General features: G+C 38.8%; 1 protein-coding gene across 2 annotated transcripts in view; it reads right to left on the reverse strand.

Annotated features, from left to right (window-relative positions):
• Rab3c (RAB3C, member RAS oncogene family) overlaps positions 1-26,828 on the reverse strand; it is a 270,979-nt gene that overhangs the window by 9,031 nt on the left and 235,120 nt on the right. For both annotated transcript variants that reach the window (XM_029563418.1, XM_008832828.1), the window contains exon 4: positions 14,397-14,521. In XM_029563418.1, coding sequence (XP_029419278.1) covers positions 14,397-14,521 — 125 coding nt within the window. The remainder of the gene's footprint in view (positions 1-14,396; positions 14,522-26,828) is intronic.

Consider the following 26,828-nt stretch of genomic DNA (forward strand, 5'->3'; position numbering starts at 1 on the left):
ACCTACTTCCATTAAGAAAGGTCACAGAAAGGCTGAAGCTTAAACAGGAGCTCAGACAAAGAATAATATTGCTTACAATGAACAAAAATTGGCAGGTATTTCAAACCCGGAGTCTCTGTTGTTAGCCAGGCATAAGCAGATGGTGGATTCTGAAACTATGCAGTGGTCATCCCATAGTGTTGACAAGCCCTGGCTCTTACAGAGAAGGCCTCTGTGATGGTTTGAATGAAAATGTCCCTTATAGGCTCCAAGTATTTGGACATTTTGTCCCCAAATGATGGTGCTGTTTATTGAGGTTTTAGAAGGTGTGGCTATCCTGGAGGAAGCATGTCACTGTGTGTGGGCTTAGAGAGTTCTTAAGCCTTGCCGGATCTCCAGTTGTTCTCTCTTGCTTCCTGTGCCTATGTGATGATGTGAGAGCTTTACTTTTGCTGCCCCTGCTCCAGCCACCTCCAGCCACCATGTCTCCCTGCTATGATGGACTGTAATTCCCCTGGAACCATAAGCTCACATAAACTCTTTCTTCTATAAATTGCTTTCGTCAGTGTTTCTATCACAGCAACAGAAAAGTGACTAATACAGCCTTCTTCCTGTCCTTAATCTTTCCGGATTTGAGGTTAATCTTCTTCATATTCCAGAAGGCTCAGAGGAAGATGCTGTCTGAGTTTGCTGGTGTGGAGGCTGCATAGTCTACACTAATGCCTCATTCTCTGCTGACAATCCAAGCTCTGTTGGCTGGATGTTCAATCTCCATCTTCATGGAATTCTCTCAGCTGGATCTGCTCCCAGATTGTTACCTACACATACACTTGACCCTTCACTCTACCTACCAAGCTCATCCTTTTCATGTCTGGTGGATGACTCAAGGCCACCCCACTCAGCTCTGCCCATGCAAGTCTCCTAGAAGCACCCAGCCCTGCATCCTTTCTCTTCTCTCTCCAGTCCTACATTCTCCACAATTAGTTTGCTGATGGTTACATCTGACCTGTAGACTGTTGAATGAATATTTAATCAGGATTTTTTTCCATATGCATTCAAGTATTGGGCATATCATTGAACCCTGGAATCCTCAATCCAATGAGGCTGACATGCTTCACAGAGGGTTTCTCTCCAGCTGACCACTGTCCCTGCCCTTCTTGTTGTCCAAGGCATGAAACCTGAATTTCAATTGTCAGTTCTCTTTGCACTTGGTCTTGGGTTTATTGGGATTCATATCTGTATCACCAGTAGGAAAGTGGAAACGACTCAGAAAAGGACTTCTTGTTCCAAGAGAATGGAAAAAGCATTCTGTTACTTTTAGATAAATATTGTTTCCATGTATCTGATGTATAAACAAATTGTGTTTGAATCTCTTACCTGGCTGCCTTGCTCGTTTAATTATTTATAACACCTGCTGGTCCCCTGAAGTTACTTAGGTTTGAAATCTTACAGATATAGTTGAGTTCTAGGCATTACTACTCCCCTAATAATTCTTTTCTATTATATTTTTGAAACTTAGTTCCTGTTTTATACTAGGTACACAACTCATATGATGTAAAATTTAAATTCAGCATTATAGTCATTTTGAAGTATATAATTCACTGACATTTAGACCACAATGTTGTAAAACTACCACAATCCAGTTCTAGAACATCTTCCACTCCAAAAGGAATCTCTGTATCTACAAGCTCCTAACTCCCCTTTCCTGTTTATCTCCTACACAAGGCACATTTTGCCCTTCAATTAAATTCTACATCCCATATGGACATTTCCCTATCCCTCGAAATTGTCTAACATAGCATCCAGCATAAGCAGGTGTCAAGCAGATGTTAGCTAATTAAAGGACTGATTGCCACTAATTGGTTGGGAGAATATGGTGGGTTGGGTATGGAGAAATGGAAGGGAACCACTTATTCCTTCGTTCTTCATTAAAAAGTGAATAAACCTGTGAGTACTTTTGTCAGCCACAATTATTTCTAGATGGAGTTTACCAAGCATGGAATTCTGCATAGCATTTTGGTTTTGCCCTGTGGGAAATTTGTTATATAAAACAAATTAAACAACTCTGTTCACCCATGAAGAAAGGCATGACTGAAAATTATAAAGAAGTGTAGAGTTGTTATACTTCCACATCTCAACTAACAACTCTTACAATGTAGAAAAGGCAAGGCTAGCTCTGACTAGCTTTCATACAGTGATCAGGATCATTTATGAAGTAGAGTGGCTATTTATGCAGGTAGATACCGAGTGTTTTTCTAATAGTTTGTTCTCTTACATCCATTAAACAGTCTCTTTGTAATTTCTTAATATTTCATCAGACTTTTAATAATAAAGGAGGTAATTTCCAGCCCAGTCTATTAAATTGTCAACAAGAACAGCAATAACTCTTCTTCGTATAGGATTTTCAATTTGCAATAGCATTTATATGCACTATCAATTAGCAGGTTATTTTTTACTGTGAGGGATTCACATGAAACAGAACAATTAATATGATACATTTTCAAGCAAGGCCCAAACTGATGAGATTTCATTGTGATATCCGTAGATGTAGAATCTTCATGGAGTGCTACTGTGTAAAGATTACTATACTATGCCTTTTGCATTTATTACCTAGTTCTAGAACAAGGCTATATGAAGTAAAAGCCATTGAAATGTTCATTTTACAATTGAGAAATGTAGATTAAGCCCACATATGGAGTACCAGGTCAAGGACTACAGTCTGTCTCCACAGCCTGTGCTCTTTCCTTCAGGACATTCAGTGTTCCACTTAAACATTATGGAGTAGTAACTGTTAGCTTCATAAAAACAGTTGTGGGCATTATTATCTATCCTGGCAGTAACCTTTAATGCCTAGCAATACTCTAAAAGTTTTTATTAGCATATTTTACAAGGTGATGGGTTTCATAAAAACATTTTCATTCAACTAAATCCAGTACTTTGACCAAATTTACCCTGGTAGCAATTCTAAAAATCGGAAAATTCCTCCCAACATCTAAACCTATCTCCTTTCACAGGAGCAGAGCCTGTTCAGAACAGACACAGAAAGCTAAGTAAAGCGTCATTAAATGATTTCCTTTTTATGTGACAAATCCTGAAAGTCCCAATTAATTAATCTCTTCTCTTGATAAGGTTTGGATTTAGAAAGAGATTATTTAGAAGCAAGTGATTTGTTCAACGAACTCCTGAAGCATAGGATAAGATGATGATGAATCTTAGTCTTTAAAACTCTTTCATAAGAATGATCACTTCTTTGTCAAATAAAGCCAATTTAAATGAATGACAGCTAATTAAAATTAAAGCAAAAGAGAAAGCCAGGGAAGAGTGGAGTATCTGGACTGAATGGGGAAATCTACTTAGATGGCTTTTGCAGAAATATATCATGGTTTAGTTTGTTTGTGGATGGGGATGAGGTATGTACAGACAATAAATAGTGTTGGAAAAAGAGCCCAACTGAGAATAAAACCAGTAAGTTCCACAAAGTGCATGTTAACCATTTGCAGAACTTACCCTAGGACAACATTAACAAATGACTTCTGGTAAGAATGGGAACTTTTCATCCATAAATGAATAAGGCTATCTCTTAAATTTCCAACATGGAGGACATGACTTTTTTTACCCATGATCTAATAAATCATGAAATCTCCAAGGCAAGGCCACCAAAAGAGAGTGGAGCTGTCAGTAAAGAGTGAAGGAAAAGGAATCAAGGAGCTAGCACAGAAACTATCTACTGTGGTCCAGGAGAGAGGAGGGAGGACCTGCATGAAGCTGTTTGAGCGTGCAGGGTTGCCTGCCCACTCCACCAGGATGACAGAGCCTATCCTACTTTATGGCATTCCTTTAATGCCACAAGCCTGGCACCTAACAAGCACCATCAGAATAAAAAATAAATGAGAAAAACATCATTGGAATGGTTTGGCTTACCATTTGTTTACTTTACAGATGGTGCTATTTTTCAGTTTCAGAACCGTATTCAATTAATTTCACGGGATATTCAATCTGTAAAAAAAGTTTTGTGCTAGATGTGGGCTAATTTAAGTGTACTGAGCACTTAAGACTCTACTAATCTATGATGTTTGGTAGGCTAAATGTATTAAAAGAATTTTTCAGCCTCTAATGTTTTCAACTTATATTAGGTTTATTGGGACATAGGACCATGGCTAAATCAAACAGCATTTGTATTCACAAGTATGTGGCATTTACATTTCTTGGAGCAAATAGTAAAAGCCATTTTTAATTAGAAACCAGCCCCTTGTGAGTTTGGTTAGTGTGATTTATTCTCTACAGCTCTCATTTATGATAATTTTACCCTGAGAGAAAGAAAGTCTCACTGACCAGTATGCAAAGCTAATAAACAGACCTGGAGCTTTGCCAGCTGTGCCAAACACTCCTGCATTGAGCTTTCAATCTTCAACACTGAACAAATTAAGCTCATCTAAATTATTTATTTTTTGAAGCATGGGTGATTGAAATGATGCAGTTTATAGTTGTTATATCCAACTTTAAAATTTTGATAACACTGTTCTTAGCATGTTTGTATTATTTAAGAAAAACAAAGTCAGCACTTTATACAGATCTTTACTACCAGGAACTAGATCCATTTATAAAGGTTTCACAAGATGGGTATGTTTGTGGGACAGAGATAAGTACATCACTTGGGAAATCATTCCAAAATAAGGAGCAAGGTGGGATTCTGAGTAAATTCAGGTAAGAAAACATGTGGATGGAAGTGTTTGAGATGAGGCAGTAAATATGGAAACAAGAGGTTGATCAGGGGAGAAGCAGCTTTGATTCAAGAAGGGTAGAAGGATAATGGGAATTTGGAAGTTCTTTAGCAAAAATCACAGCATTGTATATTGTGGCTCTTAGAGCTGCACTACTCATGGAAATAGGGAGACCCAGTGGTCAAATATCATAGAAACCTGAATTATTAAAAAAGACTATAGGATCGACTACATACATTAATTTAGATGACTAAAGACAGTAATGAGAAAAGCAGGTATTTGCTAGGGTCTTGGAAATTCATTCACTAGAGAGCATACATCAATGATTTAGAAGATAGAGTTCAGAGCCCTGACTTCAGAGAGGAAATTGGTGCTTGATGGGTGTGATGTCACGGGCTGGGCAGTCATAACACTTGTCTTTCAAAATGAATCACTTTTGAGCTTGAAAGGAGCGCCATTCACATTTACTGGGAAATGAACATCAGCTAGGACCATCCTGAGCAATGTACAATGCATGCCTCTTCATTCATAAAGGACATTTTCTTTTTTTTAATAATTTGTTGATAATTTCATACACCCATATGAGGTGTTTTGATCAAACCCATGTAAAGGACATTTTCTCAGGGATGAATTTCAAGTCAGTAGGTAAACAGTGATCCATAGAGTTATAAAATATAGCTCAAGAGTTAATAGGCCATTGCAAACTCAAAAGAAATGAATCCCAGGAGGAAGTGGGGAGTCCTTTCCCTTTCTAACACATGGATGTAAAAATATCTAAGCGTATCAAGCACATTGCAGAACACTTTTGATTTATTTTCTACCTCTCAGAAATACTTAACCAGAAAGAATATGAACCAGGAGAAATAATGGTAGGGTGGCTGTGCTTCTCCAGTGACAGTTGTGTGCAGCCAGGTACTTAGAACATTTAAAGAGCATTGTTGGGACTCCCTGCCAAATCCAGAATTTGGCAATCCCCATTCTTTCATAAACACTACAATTAAGATTTAAATAAATCTTTAACAGGCTGCTGAAGAACAGTCAGTGCAATTTTGGAGCAGGTGGTTTGAGTTTTAAAAATAGGCTTTGGGACAAAGCTATACCCTCATTAGAGTTGCTGACTCCTTAACTGGGTTTTATTGTGGAAATCTTTTTTTTTGCAGGAGTAAGGGGAAAATGATTTTTTTTTTTAATTGAAGGAAAGAAAAACACCATCCTTCATTAAACTGGAGTGGCTGGAGGCAATGTTATGGGTCATAGCTTAAAATGGCCAAAGTGGGACTGTATCCATCACCAGGGTTGCTTAAGCGTCTCTAGTTCTGGTGTCCCAGCTACTAAATGTCTCTTGGCAAGCAGAACTCATAGTGTAATGAAAAGCTGATGACTATGAAATGAGATTAGTTATAAAGAAGTGTGTGCTCCCAAACCATTCAACAGTGGCATTCTTTTGCTTAAGAAGTTAACAATGTGAGCATAGATAGCCTTGATGGCTGTTTCTTAACATTTATTTTACTTTCTCTTATAAATTTCTTATGTTATAAAAATAGATTTAATGGAGGAAGCTTTCAAAAAGTTAACTTAATTTCATGGAAGAGGGTGGTTGTTACACAGTACACTAAGTCCTTTTTGTGCTAAAGACCCACCAAAGCCCCATTGTCCTCCAATTTGTGAAACAAAGCAAGAATTTAGACATGACTTTACTGTTATTTTGGAAAGCAAAGGTTTTGGGATTAATTGCTTAGGTTTAAGGAAAGTTCTCTCTATTTGTTTTCAAGACCATATCCCATTCATCTTTACAGCTATCCATCAAGTATTTCTAGACCTCTGACTCCACCCTCTGCCTTTTTTGGATGTCCTTCCTTCTTCATGTTAACCTATTGATTTTGCTCTTTAATTATGTTTCCATTATGACTTCAGTCAATTGCTCAAGCCATATATGTGGGATCACCTTTTACCCCTCCATCCCTCTTGGTATCCACTAAGCATTATTACCTCTACTGTGTAGAACACACTCTCAATTTGTAACCCCCATGACTGCTTAGTTTAGGTATAGTCTCCCAGTTTAACACAGTCAGGTGAGGCATGATGAGGGCCTAAAAAAGGGATTCTCAGTCCTGATTTCTATACATCACAATTATCTGTTGAGCTATCATATTTCAGAGATTTTCAGAGATTATGATTTTTCTGGGGTGTGTGTGTATATGTGTATGTGTGTGTGTGTGTTTGTATAATAGGCATGATTTTTTAAATGCTCCCTAGGTAATTCTGGTGTACATCTAGAACTGAGAAGCTTGATTCAGACCCCAAACATTTCTTCCCTGACTTGTTTCCCTCACAATGAACTTCATGTTCCATGTGTCCTGTCTAGCACCTTCAGTCCACTTACTCACCAGTGGCTTCAGGATAGATATAATTGCATAATCCAGTTTTAAAAAGATTCAAAACTGTTCTAATACAGCAATATTAATTTTAAAAGTTACATAATGTACTACTGGAATAATATAAAATATATCTAATAATAAAAATACTGTGTTGAGAGACAGGTAAATATGTGTTAATATTTTCTTCCTACTCTGCTTGACCTTTAAATATACTAATTCCAGGAATGGTACCCTGGCAATTGGTATAAAATGAAATCCAATCTTGTCACTATTCTTCAAAATCTGGTACTGGGAGCCAGGCATAATGGCATACACCTTTAATCCCAGTACTTGAGAGGCAGAGGCAGGCAGATCTCTGTGGGTTCAAGGTCAGCCTGCTCTAAATAGTTCCAGCCAGCCAGAGCTATCTAATGATACCTTATCTCAAAAAACAAAATAATAAATAAATAATAAATAAATAAATAAATAAATAAATAAATAAATAGAGGCTGGAGAGATGGCTCAGTGTTAGGAGCACTGGCTGCCCTTGCAGAAGACTTGGGTTCAGTTCCCAGCTAACAACCATCTGTAACTCTAGTTCCATGGGATTCAATGCTGACCTCTGTGAGCATTGTACAATATGGGTACACTTACATGCATGTAGGCAATATGCTCATACATATAAATTTAAAAAAACAAATAAAAAATCTGGCACTGATCCCTGAGAATGTCGAGAGCAAAGATCAATTTCTTCAGTTACCAAATGGCCTCTCAGTGGTAGGCCTTGTTTTCTGGGCTTGGATCTTTACAGAATACTTGTTCTTCTTCACCCCTTTTTCTACCCACGGAATCCCATTTTTCTTCAAGCCTGATACAAACATCGTCTCCTCAGTGAGACCTTCCTGGGTACCTTTGGATGAGGATATTTTAAATTTCCCAAGCTCCTCTAATACTGCATCTGCACTTCTAGGTAAGCCTTCGTTCCGATTTTAAAAAGCCATTGTGCCCTCTGCAGACTGGAATCTCCTTACTACCAGTGCATAACCAATAATGAATGAATGCTCACCAATACTGAATTGAGGAATCAGTGGATGAAAGGATGAATGAATGAGGAGATGAAAAACATTCTGTACTGTATTCTCAATTTTTTAAAAACATCTATCTCCTGTGTCCAACAAGAAACAAATTTCACTGTATGTGATAGCATACATCTTTAATCCCAGTACATAGAAGGCAGATATAGGCAGATCTTTGTGAGACTGGGGCCAACTCTGTTACGTATCAAGTTCTAGGCCAGCTGGGGCTACAGGGAGGCCCTGCCTCAAAACAAACAAACAAAAGGAAAGAAAGAAACTCCTGCTGTGACTCTGCTGCCGTCTGGGAAGGACCTTTGGCTCACTGATTTTAGCTCAATGGAAAATCATCAAATCCCAGTGGCGTTTCCTTCATTCTTTCTGTACTCATGAATAATGCTTTGTTCCACAATCTCACATTCTTTTTTGGATCTCTCAAAGTCTTCTTGAACATGCTTATACCCATTAGATGGACTCATTCTGAAAGAGGCAAGTTTGAGTTTGCATGAAATTGCAGTTCATCCTTAGTAAGAACTGAATCACTTTCTGGCTTCTTTCACTGGATCATGAGATCACTGAAGATTAGAGGAGTCAAGAGCAGAGTTTAAGTAAGCTTACTAGCTACACATGCCCAAGTTTCCTCCTGGACTTTAAGATAGAAAACCAAATTCAGGTAAGATATATTCAGTGCCTCGAGGTTTGCCAAGGTTACGACAACTGAAGTGAAACAGCATTCAGTAACAATGTTCTACAGCTATCAGAACTTTCCTTGTTGGAAGTTCCATAAAGATTATCTGTTTGCTTAGGGTTGGGCACATGGATCCCATAGGTTTAATCTCCTACAGTCAGACAACATCACACTGTAGTCCCTGCTCTTTTCTCTTACCCTGGTTTGCAATGAGAGCCAAGATTTTCAGGAACAAACTTGAGAATTAGAGAGTCAAAGTTCCCAAACTGGGTACCCTGGGGCTACTGAGATTCAACTACAACCAGAATCATGGTTACTGATATCCGTGGAGACTGATGTTCCCATCTAGGTGTTAACACTGGTGTTTCATTTACTTCAATTTTCTTTTCCTTGGGGATACATGAGGCAGCACGGCCAATGTGCCCACATGTTTACCTTTGCTGGTAGAGAATATTCCACAGATCCAAATCTTATCTGCTAGCCATAGATCTTGCTTTCCTTGATTTGTCTGAACTTTCAGAAAATAATTACGTGTTTCTTGTCCTACTTTTCAGGAACAGAGGTGCTATTTTGTGAAAGAGTAAACTATTTCATTTCTTTACCCTTTATTATTTCAAAAGACTATGCCCTTAAAAGAATTGTATATTTAAGCCAGAAGCTATCAAATAAATATGGTTCAAAGTTCGCAGGCACAGAGGTATCTTTCTGTCAGTCTTTCTATTCCATTCTGAAACCATGCAGCTGTCTACTCGCTGAATTCCAGGAACCTCCTTCCTTCAGGTTAAACTCACATTTCTGTTTTCCATCTTTGGTTTACTTTGTGTGTTTCTGATATTAGAAAGGATTTGAGATACAAAGAGACCACTTGGAGCTCCACAGGAGGGAAGGTGCATGTTTTACTCCTAACATCAATAGAGGAATTCACAAAATGTTGATCTAGTAGATAATCAAAGCAAAAAAAAAATCATTAAATGGTATAAGAAAGGGAGAAAAATGGCTCATTTGGAAAGATGGCAAAATGTATGTATATTTGTGATTGTCAGAAGCCCTTGTAGGGTATCTGTGTTGCACAGAAGATAGGAAAGAATATGAAATTTAGTAAGACAACTCCATGGTTCCATGAGGATTACTTGAATGAAAAGTCATTGGGGGTATTTTATGTTATTTGCTTTGCAAAAATGTTAGTTCAAATCAAAACTACATCAAAGCTAGCTCCTTGCAAACTACTAATAAAAATATTATTTATGGGCTGGAGAGATGGCCGAGTGGTTAAGAAGCTGCTCTTGCAGAGGACTCAGGTTCAATTCGCAGTACCCACATGACAGCTAACAACCATCTGTGTGTAACTCCAGTTCCAGGGGATCTGATGCCTTCTTCTGACCTCTGTGGGCACTGCATGACACAGGTCCACTTACATACATGCAGGCAATATACTCACACACATAATTTTTTTTTTAAATTAGTTCTTTCTAGAAAGCATTTTTAATTTATCTTCAGTCTTTGTTCCTTTCTCATATTGAATAATTTAGGAGTTTCTTTTCTTTCAGAGCTAATAAAAATTATAAAGGGGTTAAGCTTCCCTTTATGATTTCAAGGCAATATAAATTCCCTTTCCATCAATAAATTTCTTTGCTCTTTTCCCCCAAATAAATTAGATTTATTTTAAGAAAATGCATATTTTCGGTTACATTACCCATTTTCCCTCTCATTTAACATTTAATTTTTTCAATCTAAAATTCAAGTTATGAGATGGTATATATTTATAATTGACATAATTTAACTTTATAAAAATTAAAAATGCCAAGCATTCTTATATGTTGTTATGAGCTGCATTCTAATAGACTAAGATTAAAACAATGCATGAAGAGAAATGTAAGATATAGTACCATGTTCAGCTTGGGCAGTAAGCTTCAAATACTCCTGCCTAAAAGTCAGTACAGTAAAGAATTAGTATTGCATGAAAGGCAAAAAGAGTTTGTTTGCAGTGTAGTTTCCTAATTTTTAAATTGGGAAACTCAGGAGCAGCAGGTCTGTGTTGGTGTTGAAACTGTGATTTGAAATCCCATTAATTCAGCTGTAAACAGTTGCCTGAATCTTCATCAGGGGCCCAGTGCTGGGATGTGGGTAGAGTTAAAACCTTGGCATGAAAGGGTACACCCAAGGGAGGATGTACAGAAGGAAGTGGTGGGCCAAGGATGGGCAAAATGCAAAAAACAGGTGGAGGAGGAGGTGGGTGCCTAGGACAGGAAACAGGGCTGGATAGGGTGAAGGGGGCGGGAAGTACCATAGTCAGTGAGGAGGGAATGGAGCAAAGCATCCAGGAGAGGGACACTGGAAAAATGCTCATGGTCTGTATGATGTGTCACAAGTTCAACAATGACTACTTTTAGAAGGTGGGGTTATCTATTAAATTGCATACTCAGTACCTGGAGTATTGTAAACACTTAACAAACATTTGGCGATATAAAAGACCAGCAATACTGCTCTCCCTATAAGAATTTAAAAGAGCTCAATAATATCGTGGTTTCATCAAGCACCCTCATTTGGATGAGCAAATGATATACAGATATAACCACTCATAACTGAGAGTTAGTCATTAATAGATGGATAAAGGAGTTATTTTAAGCCATCTGCCAAGAGGTGGTAATGATCTTTAAAAAACGATATCTAACCTCTGAAGAATGGGACTTTACGAGTAATTTTTTTAAAGGTTAAACCTCTTAAAAACCTTTTAATTTAGAGTAAGAGTTATTATTTTTCAAATTGTCTCTCCTGATCATTGGAGAAGGCATGTAGTCATGAGGAAAATGAGCACACTGGAGGTAAGTGACTTTCCAAAAGGCACGTTTGCTGGTTGCTATGACAACTGCTGAGTTTTATTGACTAAAGAGCAAAAAAAAAAAACCAAATCAATTATAGACTATTGGAAGAACTTCACAGGAACATAAAACACATCTGTCTAACAGTTGGAGAGCCTTTTCCACATCTGTGCAGTGAATGGAAAGGGTGTGTGGGTGCGTGTGTGTACACATGTGTGAACAGCCACATGAATGGCATTCTAAGAAAAATCTCTCCCTGGAGGTATGTCCATCATTTTAACATGCCTTCCATACCTGATTTTCTGAACAGTTGATTTGTTTATTAGATGGTAAAAACAAATGTAGCCTGTCACCTGGCTCTTTTGTACTAATGACATAGAATAATTCTTTGTTCTAGTCTATTTTTCTTACAGCCAAACAGTTTCTGGGTTTATTTATAGACAGTCTGCATCTGTGTAGTACTCCCTTTCCACCTGTGGCTATGCCTAAGTAGCCAAGAAAATATAGGGAGAGAAAAGGGAGTATGAGGAAACCAGGTGTGAATTCTTTCCCAGGCTCCCCTTTCTTTCAGACTTAGAGGACCTACTCTCCCCCATTCTTATCTTCCTTGGGTACTAGGAAAGCTGCCAACTTTTAAACACTCTAAAGCATTAATAGAATGGAGAGAGGTCCTGTGACAGAGAAGATAGTGCTTGAAGGGCATCCATACTAAGACTAAACATTAGTTTTGTGAGTTTTTCAAGGCTGGCTGTTTAGTGGAAGGGTTACTGTAGTCTTCCTGTGACAGTAGCACTCGATGTAATGAACTCATTGATCTCAGGAAGAACTCATCAACTATGGAGTGTGGACTCTGTCCAACTATTGAGATTTTTCAGTGACAGACTGACCCCTGGGGAGGAGCAGTGCTTCCTCAATCCCTGCTGCCAGTCGTTGTACTTGGCTCACATCTCCTTACATGCTAATGTTTAGGTTGAGACTCATTACTGGGATCAATTTCGAGTTGAGACCATCATCACAAAGAAGAAAAAAGCATAACACAAGGTAGAGTGGACCCCACTTTGTGAGGGTGAATGTGCTTTGTGAAACGTGATGCATCTTCCCTCTCTAGGATGCTAGACTGAATATTTGTCTTACTATGGGTTCAGGCACAAAAATTTGGACATCTTGGCTCTGGTAAAAAATCCCTCACTGTTTTCTGTGTTCTGCAGAGAAAATAGCTAAACAAGAAACAAACACAGAATTACAGTATTTTAACCTGTAGTGCTGAAATTGTCCCCCAGATCAGTTCACTTGTTCATGCTAGGTTTCAGTTTTCCTGTTCATTGTCTTCTGAACTTAGGTCCCTTCATGCTCCACTGTGCTCTCTATGCCCAATGACCCACCTCTTCCTGGTTTTTGTTCTCTGGGGACCCTTCGAGCCATATCTTGCCAGTTACCCATTTGCATTCCATCTTCTCTCATTAGCCACCCCTTCTGAGCAGCACTGCCCAGCCCCACCCATCATCTCTGCAGGAGTCATCTCTGCATTGCTGGCTCTCTGCTGCCTGTCCTACTCCATTCCTGAGCCTTCCTGGCAGTGTCCTCTCTCCCCTGTGTCTTCTTTCTGTTGCTGTCCTCTTTGCTCTGCCTTCTAGCTCATCAACTCCACACTGACAAGTCTTCTTTCCTTCCTTCCCTCCCTCGTTTCTTCCCTCCCTTGTTCCCTCCTCCCTCCTTTCTTCCCTCCCTCCCTCCCTCCCTCCCTCCTTCTCTCTCTCTCTCTCCCTGTAGTCACAGTTGGCCTGGAGCTCACTGTGTAGATGAGGCTAACCTGGAACTCACAGCAATCTGTCTGCCTCAGCCGCCCAAGTTCTGGGATTAAAGGCATGTACAAATGATCTCAGTTTATTTCTGCTCTCTTATATGTATCTCTAATCTTTCCAGTTGAATAACAGTAACTTGAGTTCAGGATGATGGATAATATATTATTGCTACTACTACTACTATTCCTCCTCTTCCTCCTCCTCCTGCTATTTGCATCCTCCATGATATCTGGCACAATGGAAGAATATAATAGGTGCTTAGTGAAAATATCTTGACTTAATCATCCATCAAACTCTCTTGAAAAGTCTACATGACTCTCCGCAGTGTTTTATTCTTAGCTTTGTGTTTGAAATGGCTGTGCTGTTTCTAAAGCTCTCCCATGTTATCTCATTGGACTTTATCCCTAAGGGCTTGGTTAAGTAGGTACAGGTTATGGTATTCATTCTGAGATATGAGATTGGATCCTAAGAAGGTTTGGAACTGCACCAGGGCCCATCAATGACATTCCAAGGCCCAGAATCTAGGACACAGCCTATTTTATGCCGTTACCATGGTTTAACAGGAATTTGAGAAAAATACTAACACACAATAAAGCACTTACTCAAGGCAAAATGATGTACATTGACTAACCAAAAAAAAAAAAAAAAAAAAAAAAAAAAGAAACATGGAAAGACAAACCTGTGTTTCTCATGGAAGAACAATTAGGATTTCTTGTGCTAAGACCAAAATTCTGGGTATCACCTCTGCCTCTGTAATTGTGTCTGGACTCCACCAACGCCACAATAACAGAATGAAAATGCACTGAAAGCTTAGAGGGGGTGTACTGCCTTCCAAAGTCTGTTGATTGCTCCCCAATACACACACACACACACACACACACACACACACACACACATCTGGGACTCTCTTCAGTATGACAATTATCAAGCTCTTTTTCTTTTTAATTTATATCTTACCAAGCTGTTCTCCTAAATGCTGGCCTCTCTCAGTTGAGATGACCCGTTCATCTTCCATATCACATTTGTTCCCAACCAGGATAACCTGGGCATTATCCCAAGAGTATGTCTTAATCTGAGTTGACCTAAAAGAAAAATAACAAGCACAAATTCATCAGAAGGAAACAGAGCAGCATAAAATGCAGGAGAAAAGAAAACATCCTGCAGAGGATGACAACAGTAAAAACGAAGCCCAGATGCTTGACATTTAGAATTAATTAGTTCGGCACAGTTGTACCCCTCAGACTCTCACCAGAGATTACAAGAGTCAAAAAACAAGAGGAGGGATGTGTAGCTCAGCAGCAGAGTACATGCTTATTATGTGCCAAGCTCTGAGTTTGACCTCAGCCCTGGTAAAGGAAAAGGTAACTGGTGTTATACCAAGAAGTAGTTTGTGTGTGGCAGGTCAGCACCACTACTTTTTCTCTGACCTTCCTCATCTTACATAATACCTTTAGTGCTAGTGTAACAAAAGGTGGTCCCTGTTTGAGCAGCAAAAGTCCCATGTTCCAAGAAACCTCCAGTTACAGACAAACTGGTCACCCTCTTTACAGACAGTTGCCACATTGACAGACCAACATTCTATTTACCATCGTATTTACAAAAATAAATAAATGAAAACATCACTTTCTTTACACAATAAAAAAGAGCAGAGGCAACTGGACCTTTGGAAATCAGAGGCGATACTAATTTTTAAACAAGAATCATAAAACTTCTGTATTTATACTTTAGATCGTTAAAAAAAGAATAAGCATGTCAGATTATTATCATCATAACAATATGGTGAGCTGTCAGTTTAACTTAATATTAACAGACATCCAGAATTCAGGTTAGGTCTTCAATACAGATCATGATACAACTTTTGATCTTGAAACTTAGATAATAATTATAGTAGTTATTATTTCCAGTATTGTATATCTAAGTGCTTTACTATTAAAGTGCTGTATTAACTTAATTCCTAGAAGAGCTTACAGGGAAGCTGTTATGCCATTTCACAGTGGAGGAAAATGAGGTACAGAGAGGTTAAATCATTTGCTCAAGGTCAAATGGGCAGTAAGGGAGGAGATCTGGGAATTGTACCCAGGCCATATGGTTCTCAGGCCTGGACCCTTAAACATGTTTCTACTGCCTACTCCTCATTAAAAGCCTTGAGAAGTAAGGTTCTCGTGTGCTCTCATCCAAGGCGAAGGCCTAGAGGAAGCCATGTTCTCTATTTTCTCCCTTTCTATTGTAGAAGAACAGCAGTATAGAATCTGTGGGAGAGGCTATGGCCAGGAGAGAGACACTAGAATCCTGGAAAGCCAAACACACGATTTAACTCTGAAAGAATAGATTTGTAAAGTGTCACAAGAGAAGCTCAGAATGGTTTTGCTAACAATTGTAAGTCCTTGAGGTTTATTGAATAGGAAGTAGAGATGAGCTGTTCTCAGTTGCAAGAGAGAACAAAAAGCAAATAGCTTTAAACTGCAGCTGGAGAGCTTTCAATGTGAGGTGAGCCATGGTTCTCCCTCCTGGGAAGAAAGAAACAGTCAAGGTTTTATTTCAGAATTCTCCTGGTGAAAGCCCAAATTTCCAAGTGAGATTAATAGAATTCTGATTCTCCCTGAATACCACAGAAGCACAGCATATTTTATCAGAAAAATCTGGGGAAAATGACTTTTCTTTCTTTCTTTTTTTTTTTTTTTTTTTTTTTTTTTTTTTTTAAACAGGTGTCTCCCTCTAGCCCCAGCTGTCCTGAAACTCATTATGTAGACCAGGCTGGCCTTGAACTCTGACTGCCTCTACCTCCCAAGTGCTAGGATTAAAGGCGTGTGCCACAACACCTGGTGACTTTTCTAATCTTGACTTAAGTTAATAATATGTTCCTGTAGTCACATTTGCATATGTCCATGCACTGAGTAAGTAAAGACAAAAAGCACTAAATTTATACTTTTTTAATACCACATCTTATGTGTAGAGTACATGAAAAATGTAATTCATCATGAATTACTGTATAAAATACCCTCATACCTGGTATGCATGCCATAACTCATTTGCTAATAAAGTTTTACACATAAAGCTTATGCTTCCTTTCAGAGGACCTGAAGTCTGATTGGATTTCCTTATGAAAATTTTAAGATATATTTCTCTGTTCTTCTATGTCTTGTAAAGCAAGAGATAGTCAGTGCTTAGAAAGGTTCTAGGTTGAATCTTTATGTTAATGGAGAATATTATAATCCTGGAAATGTAGCTAGAAATCAGAGGGGAGATTAAGTTCCCAGGAGAGTGTCATGGTTGTATAAGGGAGTTGGAGTCAGGATGGTCAATGACAGGTTTGAGTTTCCTGAGGACACATACTTGCTTGAAGAAGTATAACAACCCTCTGACATGGGCAAACCTACCCTACAGAGTCATCTGTGTAAACTCAACTGAGGCTGTGACCTTGCAAAGGTCATCAAGGTACAGAACTCAGCATCTGCTACTGGCTTGTGTTCCTTATCTAGCTGATAGAATGCTTGTTTCTATCATGAAACACATCTGAGTTTCTCATTTTTGCTGATAGAGTACCCCACAGAGTCACTGTAGATTACTCATTTATGCACATGTAGACATTCCCTATTCTGTAACAAGTCATAGAAATATTGAAAGATAAGAACATACAATTTTTTTCTTATGTTATCAGAGCTATTCTGTTTGTTGCTATATTTAACGTAGCCTTCTTAGATGCTTTACATTGATGAACAGTAATATGAAATGAATATATTTTATAATTGTTCTAGAATTATAAAGAATAACCATATGAAAAACTTAGTGAGCTTATCTGGATTTTTAAAAATAAAATAGATGTTTGTGCTGAGATAAACAAAAGTTTGATATGCCTTCAGATTAGGTGATTTTATGCCTAAGGTCAGGGTTGCAAATACTCCATGTCTACTTTGGTTTAAATTGATTTTGCTGTCTATCAACAGAGCATAGAGAGTAGCTCTAGATACAGACAGAAGTAATTAGAACAGTGCCACTTAAGACTCCATAAGTGATAAGATAAAAATTATTCTACAGCTTTTGAGAAGGAAAAGCTGCAACATATTACAGGGTCACAAAACTGTAAGAAAAGTCCTACCTGACCTGTTTGTTAAATTTCTACAGCTTTTTGTTGCTTTGAAATTTTTTTCTTGTATGTTGAAGTTTTTTACTACTTTGTGGCATTTAGTTGCTTGGGGTTTAATTCATGATAGATAATTGTGCCATGCGTACCTCAATAACAAAAGTTAACACTCTGTCTACTTTGGGGCATTTTCCATTCTTAGGTTCTGTAGAACACTAGGTTATTTTACAAGATATGGAGGTATAGTCATTATTCAGAGATGAATATTCTTATCAGTATTCATATCGCTAACATATCATTTACCCCGTCTGCATATACAGTAACTTTCTACTCATACCAGCAATTGAATAAACCAACTGCGGTTACAATTTAAGTGCCCAAGAGCAAGTCCGTGCATGTAGGGACAATGAAATCTTATGTGGCACTGTCTCATAGTGAGTATAATGAAACATTATAACATCAGAAATGCTGCAAAAGAAAGACTTGTTCACCTTCCATTCTGCAAAATGTTAATGTGTTTTTGATATGCATTTGTGCATGAAAACCTAGATTGAAATAGGAGGTTATGTTTTCCCCTTAACTCAGGAAATATTGGCTATGCAAAGGTATAGGGCTCTTGAGTTGACAAAAACACACTTTATAATATGAATTTAGAGCAGAAGCATACTCAGAACAGCAAATACAGTTCCCATCCCTTCCTACTCAGGATTGCAGCAATTTATTTCAGAGACTGATGTAAAGTGTCAGTATCCCCACCTGTAAATGAGGCTGGCAATTTTCTACTTTCTCTTGGGTTGTTGTAGGATTAACATGGTTTTAGGTAGGAACACATTACTATTGTAAGTTACAGACATGTTTTTATAAATAGAACACATTATTACTCCTGGCTTGGGAAACCAGCTGCTCCACTTCTTAAATCTAGCTCTACTCATCCTTTTTAATTCCTATAATCTGAATGATAATTGGAACTTTTCATTAAAGAAACTTGAATTTTGTTTTTCATTCATATATCTGTAGCAGAGGTCTTGCATACATAGTTTTTCTTTGGGGTGGTTGCTGGGGATGAAATTGAGGGACATGCATATACTAAGAACATGCTGTACCACAGAGCCACACGCTAGCCCCTACATAAGTAAATTTTAAACTGGTAATGAATAGCCTTCTTCTAGTGGTCTGCTAGGATCATGGCACACATTTGTTGAATACATCTTAATTTTATGTGGTATTTGTATTTATTTGCCTTTTGGTTATTTGCCGTATTTTGTAAAATTTCTTACTTGAGGAATGAACTTCTATTCATTTAATTAGAGGGAACGTATAATCCCTTTGTTAGGTAGAGATGCATATTTAAAGAGAACAACTGTCACCAAATAATATACATCTGAAAAGATGATTTATTTCTGAATCATTGCAAAAGATCCTTTGGGGTTTATAGTTAATCTCAACAAGATTAATGGAATCAGAAACCATATGCTAGTCTCCATGGTTACTCTGGGAAGTTCAGTTAACTCAGACCTTACCAGATGAAGCTACCAGAATACCCATTATTTAGCTACCATTTAGCTAAAAACAAAAGCACCTCAAACATTCCCTCGATATTTATACATAATGTCTGTTAGGGACATACTTTCCTCCTTTCAGGTCTTATCAAAGATGAAGAGAGAGCTTCAGAAAAGCTGGGATGATGCATAGGGAGAGCAAAACAGGGTTTGATATGTTATAATATTTTGCACACAATTAAACTCTGCCTGGTATAAAATAATGTAGGTTTGGAAAATTGTGAACAAGCCAAATTCCTACAGTATCTATTCTCTCCTGTTCTGGGTGTATAAGTGATTTCCTGTGAACTCCATCTCTTCTCATAGAGAATCAAGGACCATCTTGCTAGAAAAAAAATAGTCTTCAATAGGCACACCAGTAAGTAAGAAGTAATTGTTTCCTAGGGTCTTATTTGGGCTGTAAGTGGGAGGAATAGGGAGCCAAGAGAGATAATGACCATTGTTTTTCACTCAGTGGAACTCAAACAGATCTTTCTAGCTTTACCCTCCTCAGTTCTGGGAGCTAGTATTTCTCCACTGCAACTGTTTCTCTTAGTCCTTTCAGCCTTTGGAGGCTCAGCTTACCAGTGCCATAGAAAATTTCTATTTTGTAAAGAAACTTTGCCACTTACTAGTGCTCACCACATAAACAGCACTGACCCAATTGTGATTCTCTTTTCATTTAATTTAATCATTGATTTATTCAGTTTTAACCTCTGGAAATCTTTTAAACCTCATCCCAACGAAGAACAATTAAATAGGAACCTTGAGTTAACAAGATAATTCAGTAGATAAAGGAGCTTGCCACCAAGCCTGACAACATGACTTTAGTTTCTGGAACTTGCATATCATGGTGAATTCAGGAGAGAACTGACTCTAGCAAGTTGTTCTCTGGCTTTCAGAAGTGTATTGTGGCATGTCCCCCCAACACACTTTAAAACATGTAATAAAAAAACCTAGAACCTCCAGTGATTTCACCAGAGGATTAAAAACACCTCTCTAGGTGAATGGCATGTGTAATAAGCACAGAACATTCCTGGAGTGATTCTCTTTACCTGCACTTTCCTCTAACTTGTAAATAATTGACTTATTTATTTCACATATAATACTACAACAGATTTGCAGGTGATTTACAAAGATGTGTATAAAATAAAGCAATATTACAATTGAGAGATTCACAGTAAAGAAACACAAATAAGAACATAATATTATCTAGGGGTAGATATATATTATAAGTGGTAACAGGCAGTTTTAGAGAGCTGAGGAGCTAGGCCTTTTATATGTACATGAACACATTTAGCAAACAGATTTAAAAGACAAAAAATATCATTGAGTAAGTACTCTCCAGTATTGATGTCATCTATTATTAAAGAAATGGGCTTACATGGTAAAATTTACATATTATACGTAATACACAAAAATCTAACAACAGAGAAAAAAAGAAAAAAATCTCACTCTCTTTAATTGAAATTACTCTGCACAGGAGACTATACTCATCCCAGAAGCCACAGGTTTCTAAATAAATGGCCCAATGCCAGATGTGGAGTACCTCCCCTCAAGTTGTTGGTTAGCAGTGCCCCTGGAGGCCTCCAAAACAATGCAGGTTATTGGCTTTAACTTGCTTTTCCACCAGAACTTGATGGTAAGATCGCATTGCTGAAGATACAACACACATTGATCACAAGACATGGAAAAATCAAGTCAGTACTTACCAGGAAGCTTCCTCTCTGCTGCCTAGCTCTCATAGTACAGGAAGGTACTATGCAGGCTGCTGGAGGGAAAGTCACCAACAGTCTTACCCAGTTGTGAACTCTATGATCTTTAATAATGACCACTGCGTCAAGAAAGAATCCATGGGTGCAAGAGTGGCACACATGTTATGGGAGTAACCAACCATTTTCTAATTTGATTCAAGGTCAGCTCTACAAGATGGAAATCAGGCCTGGTACAACAAATTTTCCCAAGAACCCATGGTTAGAGAGTTTCTAGGCCCCAGGGATGAGCCTACTACTAATATTGTGTTAAACAGACATAGTATCAAATTGCCCTTTAAAACTGTATCTCTATACCCATAGATTCATGTAGTTCTTAGACCTCATCAGAGAAGTTTCTTTGTGCAGTAGGTGGTAGTTAACACAGAAGCTCACAACTAGTCAAGAGAAAGAAAATGAGTGACTGTTTAGTGCCCAGATGAAAATGGGACATCTCTGTCACAAGCTGCCCCTAAGTCTCAGGGACCATCTTGGAAAAAGGGGGTAGAAAAGATTGTATGAATAGAAGTCAGAGAGGACTGGAGTAAAACAGTGTCTTCTGGAAATGACAGGAGGCTGCACTCATGAACTCACAGCTGCTGTGGGTGCCTGCACAAGACCTGCACAAGATCAAGCTACTAGTTTTCTAGCTTACAGTAGAAAGAGCCCTCCCTGAGGTGAGGGGAGGAAAAGTCAGTTTTCTTTAAGGTTGTGGCTCTTGGTAGGCTGAGCATTGCTCCAGCAGATGGTCCTATACCCATAAGTGTATGGACAGCACAAATCAGAGTTGATGGAGTATTAAATTAAACAAAAAGAGAATGCAATGTTAGGGGACAGGGAGATGGGAATGGAACTGAGAGTAGTTAAGGGGAGAAGTTGGGGGTGAATATGATCAAAATATATGAATTCTCAAAGAATTAATAAAAATATCTATTAAAAAGATCTCATTTTCCCCACTCTTGGCTTTCTCATGATGATGCCATAATACAGTTGATTATTTTTCTCACTCTGTTATTTCCTCCTCCTTTGTAGGTAGATTATGTTTCCATGCCCGGATGACTTTATACTTGAACGAGTAAGTTACTTTGACCAATGGAGCTTATCTGCTGTGTGCTACTGTGGGCAAGAGCATTAAAGGCATGGTAGATCAGTGTGTTCTTGTTCTTTATCACAAAATGTTGTGATGAATCCTATATTCTGTTACCCAGTTCCAAAATGAGAATCCACAAGGAGCCCTGAGTTCTGCAGACATTCCCAAATCTTCAACAGATCTAGAAAAGCCTGGTGCTATGGTTTGAATATGAAATGTACCTCACAGGTTCATGGTTTGGTGTCTTGGTTGATGAGCTTTTGAGAAATGACTGGATCCTTTTCAGCTTGATCACTTGATAGATTTATAATGTGATTTCATTACTGGAAGGTGCTGAAATGTAGGAGATGGGACCTAGTTGGGGAAAGTAGGTCACTGGGTTGTGCCTTTGAAGTTACATCTTATTTCCAAATTCTTCCTCATTCTGTCAGTCATATACTTTGGTTCCTGTCACCATGAAGTGAACAGTGTCCTCTACCACATGTTGCTCTTGCCATGATGTCGGGCTCTAAGCAATGCATTAGCTCAGTCATTGACTAAGATCTCTGAAACTCTGAGCTAAAATAAATTATTATTCCCCTTAAGTTGTGTACATCAGGTATTTTATTACAATGAGAATTCTGTCTAGTGCATTCAGTCTAACCCAAAACCTTGACCTTGGAGTATCCTTCTAGCTTTGTCTCTCTCTACCCTCCTTCCTTCCAACTTTGCTATGAGTACATTAATATCTTTGAATTCCCCCATAAATGGTGCATCTTCAGCAACTAAGGACTGTCATTGCTCTGAGTGGTTTTAGGTTTGTGAGGCTTAAAAATTAATAAAAAACTGAGATCCCATTAAGGAAACGTGAATTATCAGTATAGAAGTAGATATGGGGTATTTTGTGGCAGATGCTGTTGTTGCTGACCCTTTCCCTTGGGCACTGCTTCTGAGCTTGCTGGCTGACTTCCAGCTGCCAGTGTCTAAATCTCTTTACTTTATGGCTTTCTACAAAGCAATGGTAAGGGCATTCTTCCCATTAGGAAAACCAAAACTAACAAGGAAATAACACACCCAAGAGCAGATCTCAGCCAGACTGACAGGAATTGGTGTATAAATACTGTAGCTTTTTTCCTACCCAGTTTTCTACCACTCTGCTCCCTGAATTTGTAAAAGGTTGGGCTCTAGGCACCCATAACCATGGCTAACTTGAAGATATACCATTTATTGGCCCCCAATCCTTTCATAGCTTACTTTTCCAACACTTGTAGGTGTTTAGGTGTTTAGTACACTTTCCAAATAGACTTAATCTCATTCAAACTTTTTTTTGGTCTTTTTTCCCTGTAGCCCCAGCTGACTTGGAACTCACTATATAGACCAGGCTGGCCTTGAGCTCACAGAGATCCACCTGCCTTTGCCTCCCAAGGGCTGGGATTAAAGGTGTGCACCACCACGTTCAGCTCATTCAAACTTCTTAGATTCTAATTCTGGAGAAGTTCCACTAAAGACATGGTAAGGGCATTTCTTCAGGCAAAGGGTACAAAGGTCAGCAATGTCCCAGGGCTAGCAGTACTAGTAGTGGTGTTCAGATGTGAAATGCCCCCTGAAGTCTCATGTGTTAAAGGTTTGTTTGCCTGCTGAGGGACTTTTGCAGAATGACTGAATCATAATGGCTCTGACAAATGCAATGATGAAACTACTCGTGGGTTCATAATTTGATAGCATTACTAGAAGGTTATAAAATCTGAGAAGGGAGAGCCTACTTAAGAAAAGATGTCACTGGAGGTGTGCTTTGGAAAGATAACGCTTGTTCCCCAGCCCTCTCTGCGCCTCTTTGCCTCCCTTCTCTCTCAGCTTCTTGTCCACCACGAGGTGAGCCATTTTTCTCCATGACATGCTCCCTACCATGATGGGCCCATGGGCCCAGATGTAATGAAGCCAGGTGACCATGGCTTACTGAACCGTGCAAGCCCAAATTAATCCTTTCTCCCTTACGTTATTTTCTTAGGTCTGATTAAAATAGAATCTAACTAACACAGCAGGCCTCAAAGTTCTTACTACTAACCATTTTCCCTTTTTCAAAGATCCAGTTTAAGACATGCTGTTGACTGTGTGCTTTGTCGCCATTACACATGCCATGTATCTAAAATGCACTCATTAGCTCTGTCAGGCTTTCTCTTTGTCTTGCATTTAGTCTCAGTGATACATTCCTTTGGATCAGCTGCCCCTCGTGTGGGCTCACATACACCCTGGGTATCACTGACCACGACTGTCTCACTTGTCTATATCTCCTCTAGTTCATAGTTACTGTGATGGAGGCCGAGCACCTCTACCGCTTATTCACCATTATGCATCTGCATTTAGGAAATTTTCAAGCACATGAAAAATCCTCAAACAGTAATTCTGAATTGTTTCTGAAGAAATAAGCAAATTGCAGACTGAATGTGACAACAATGCCTACGAAATCCAGTGTTTAGAAGAGAAACACAAAACAAAAACAGCAAAAAAAACCCAAAAACACAGGAAGGGACTGGTTCTTTTCTATGATGACAGGTGCCCACGGAATCTGTTGTAGGACATTTAGGGCACACTTCCTTCCTAGCCTATTAAACCCTGCAGGTAAAGGGCAATAAGTGCTGGCCCCTCTGAACCTGCAAAGGCCATCTGTGTAACTAGCTTTTCATTCTTGTCAGGGAAAAGCCACAGTTTTCTTTATGACCCAGCACCCTCCTCAGGACCATCTCAGTGCACACCTTGACACTGTAGAATCATTCATTGATGTGAGGGATCCAGGTCCACCTTCCCAAGTTTGGAGATGACAACAGAGATGACAGATGTGAAGTGACTCGTCTAGAATGGTACAATTGCCCTGGGGCCAAAATGGTTCATAATAAAATTTCCCAAAAATCCTCTTCTCAAACATGCTGTCCTCTTTCACAGGGAGGAAACATGACTGCATTTTATTAGAGATAGAATTTGGTGAGAAATTCATATGCTAAAGATTTGATTATCTTTCCAACATTAAAAAAAAATGTTTACTGGAAAAATCTCCAAAACATGGAATCCTTGAACATGCAAGTATCGTTCAGCTGTGTGTGTGTAAATGAGCAGGACTGAGTGTGTGAGTATCTAACTTGTTTCTCTGCAGCTAAGTCTCTGGCTAAGAGAGAACACTTGGGATTCAGCTCGAGAATTCAAGAAGTCTTGGTGCCTGTGGTCCTGTAATTAACTTGTAGCACATTTGATTCCATATTGTTAGTCTAAATCTAACTTTTAAATCTTTTTCTATAATGCATCCATTATCATTTCTGATTTCATTTTTAAAAAATTGGAAACTGTCTTATGTATCCTAGGATGGCCTCAAACTCAGTACCAAGTGGAGCATGACTGAACTTCTTATCCTTCTGTTTCTCTACGTTATGTTGTTTTTATGCAGCACCAGGGATCAAACTCAGGGCTTCCTATATGCTAAGCAAATACTCTAGCAACTGAACTACACATCCTGCACCCTGATCTCATTTGGATTTCATAAAATGCCAAATTCCATTTTTAAAACAGTGTGTATGGTAGGAAAATTGAATGTTTTTCTCCTTCTATGAAAGAAATCGAAACAACCCAGTGAAGCAAAGGCCACCCTTCTGGACAGCAAGGACTGGAAAGGAAGTGTGCCCTAAGGCAGTATGACTAAGGAAGACATTTGTCAGCTGAAGAAAGCTCATGTTAATAAAGTATCCATTTCTCAAATTTGGCAGGGTTACGATGTCCTTGGAAGAGTTAATGGTCTTTGGGAAGATGTGCTTGCTTCTCACGCTGACTGCTAGGGCTTGCTGACAGGGAAGATGAACTGGTGACCTAGCACATGCTCTGTCCATACCCAGCACCAGGACCTTCTGTTCCCCTTTGCTATGCTAGTGGCCAAGTACTGGAGAAGCTCAACACAGATAAAGTCAAATCCCGAACACTGAGGCATGTAAAATATTAAGATGAAGCCAAGGAGGAGAGAATGTGCTCCTCTTATGAGTGAAGTAGGTTTTCCAAGGAGGAATGAGACCACCAGTTAGTTTGTGGGACTTTGGTATAGGATCTGCAGGAAAGGAGAATGCTTTAAGATATTTTAGTCACTCTTTTCCATGGATGAGACAAAAATACCTGAGATAACTTAAAATGAGTAAAAATTTATTTTGTTCATAGCTTTGGAGAGTTTGGTATATCATCACTTGGCCCTGTAGCTTTGGGCCTCGGAAAGGTCATAATACATCATGGTAGTATCCCATGGTGAAGGAAAGCTGCTCACCAGGTAGCAGCCAGGAATCAAAGATAATGAGTCAGGAAGGGCCTGGGGTCCAGATGGCATGCCCTCAGAGACCTAAGCTTCTTCTATAAGGCCCAACTTCTTAAACATTTCATGTTCCAGCAGTGCCATAGGCTTACAACCAAGCTTTTAACACACTGGTCCTCAGAACTCATTCCAGGAGGAAACTACAACAGAGGATGCAGGCATAGACAAGAAGAAGAGAAATGATAATTGGGCCTTTGAAGACTAGGACTGTGTAGTCTTCTAGGCAGGAAAATAAATGATTTTGATATAGTTATATCCTCTATTCTCCAAACACTGAACTAGTCTTACGAAATTCCACTATCAGGAAAGATTGTTAGAAAGCCCTTTATCACTGACTCTCACAGCTATGCACGCATTCCACAGCCATTGTGTTTCAGCATTCCTGATCCTTTCATCTGTGTCTTTATTGAACACATCTAGGAGCTTGTAGTATGTCTAGTTGGTTCCATTTTTCAATCATTAATTAAATAATATCTTGTGTTTCCTTTGTGTAAATGGAAGTTGTGATTCTACCTAATTTTTAAATTATCATGATAATTTCATAACAGCAACTAATGGCAGGAAGGTGTGTGTTTGGAATAACTTAAGAGCTTGTACCTACCTGAGAGGGG

Source organism: Nannospalax galili, unplaced genomic scaffold (assembly GCF_000622305.1).
Source record: "Nannospalax galili isolate Female #2095 unplaced genomic scaffold, S.galili_v1.0 scaffold1016, whole genome shotgun sequence".
Taxonomy (NCBI): Eukaryota; Metazoa; Chordata; class Mammalia; order Rodentia; family Spalacidae; genus Nannospalax; species Nannospalax galili.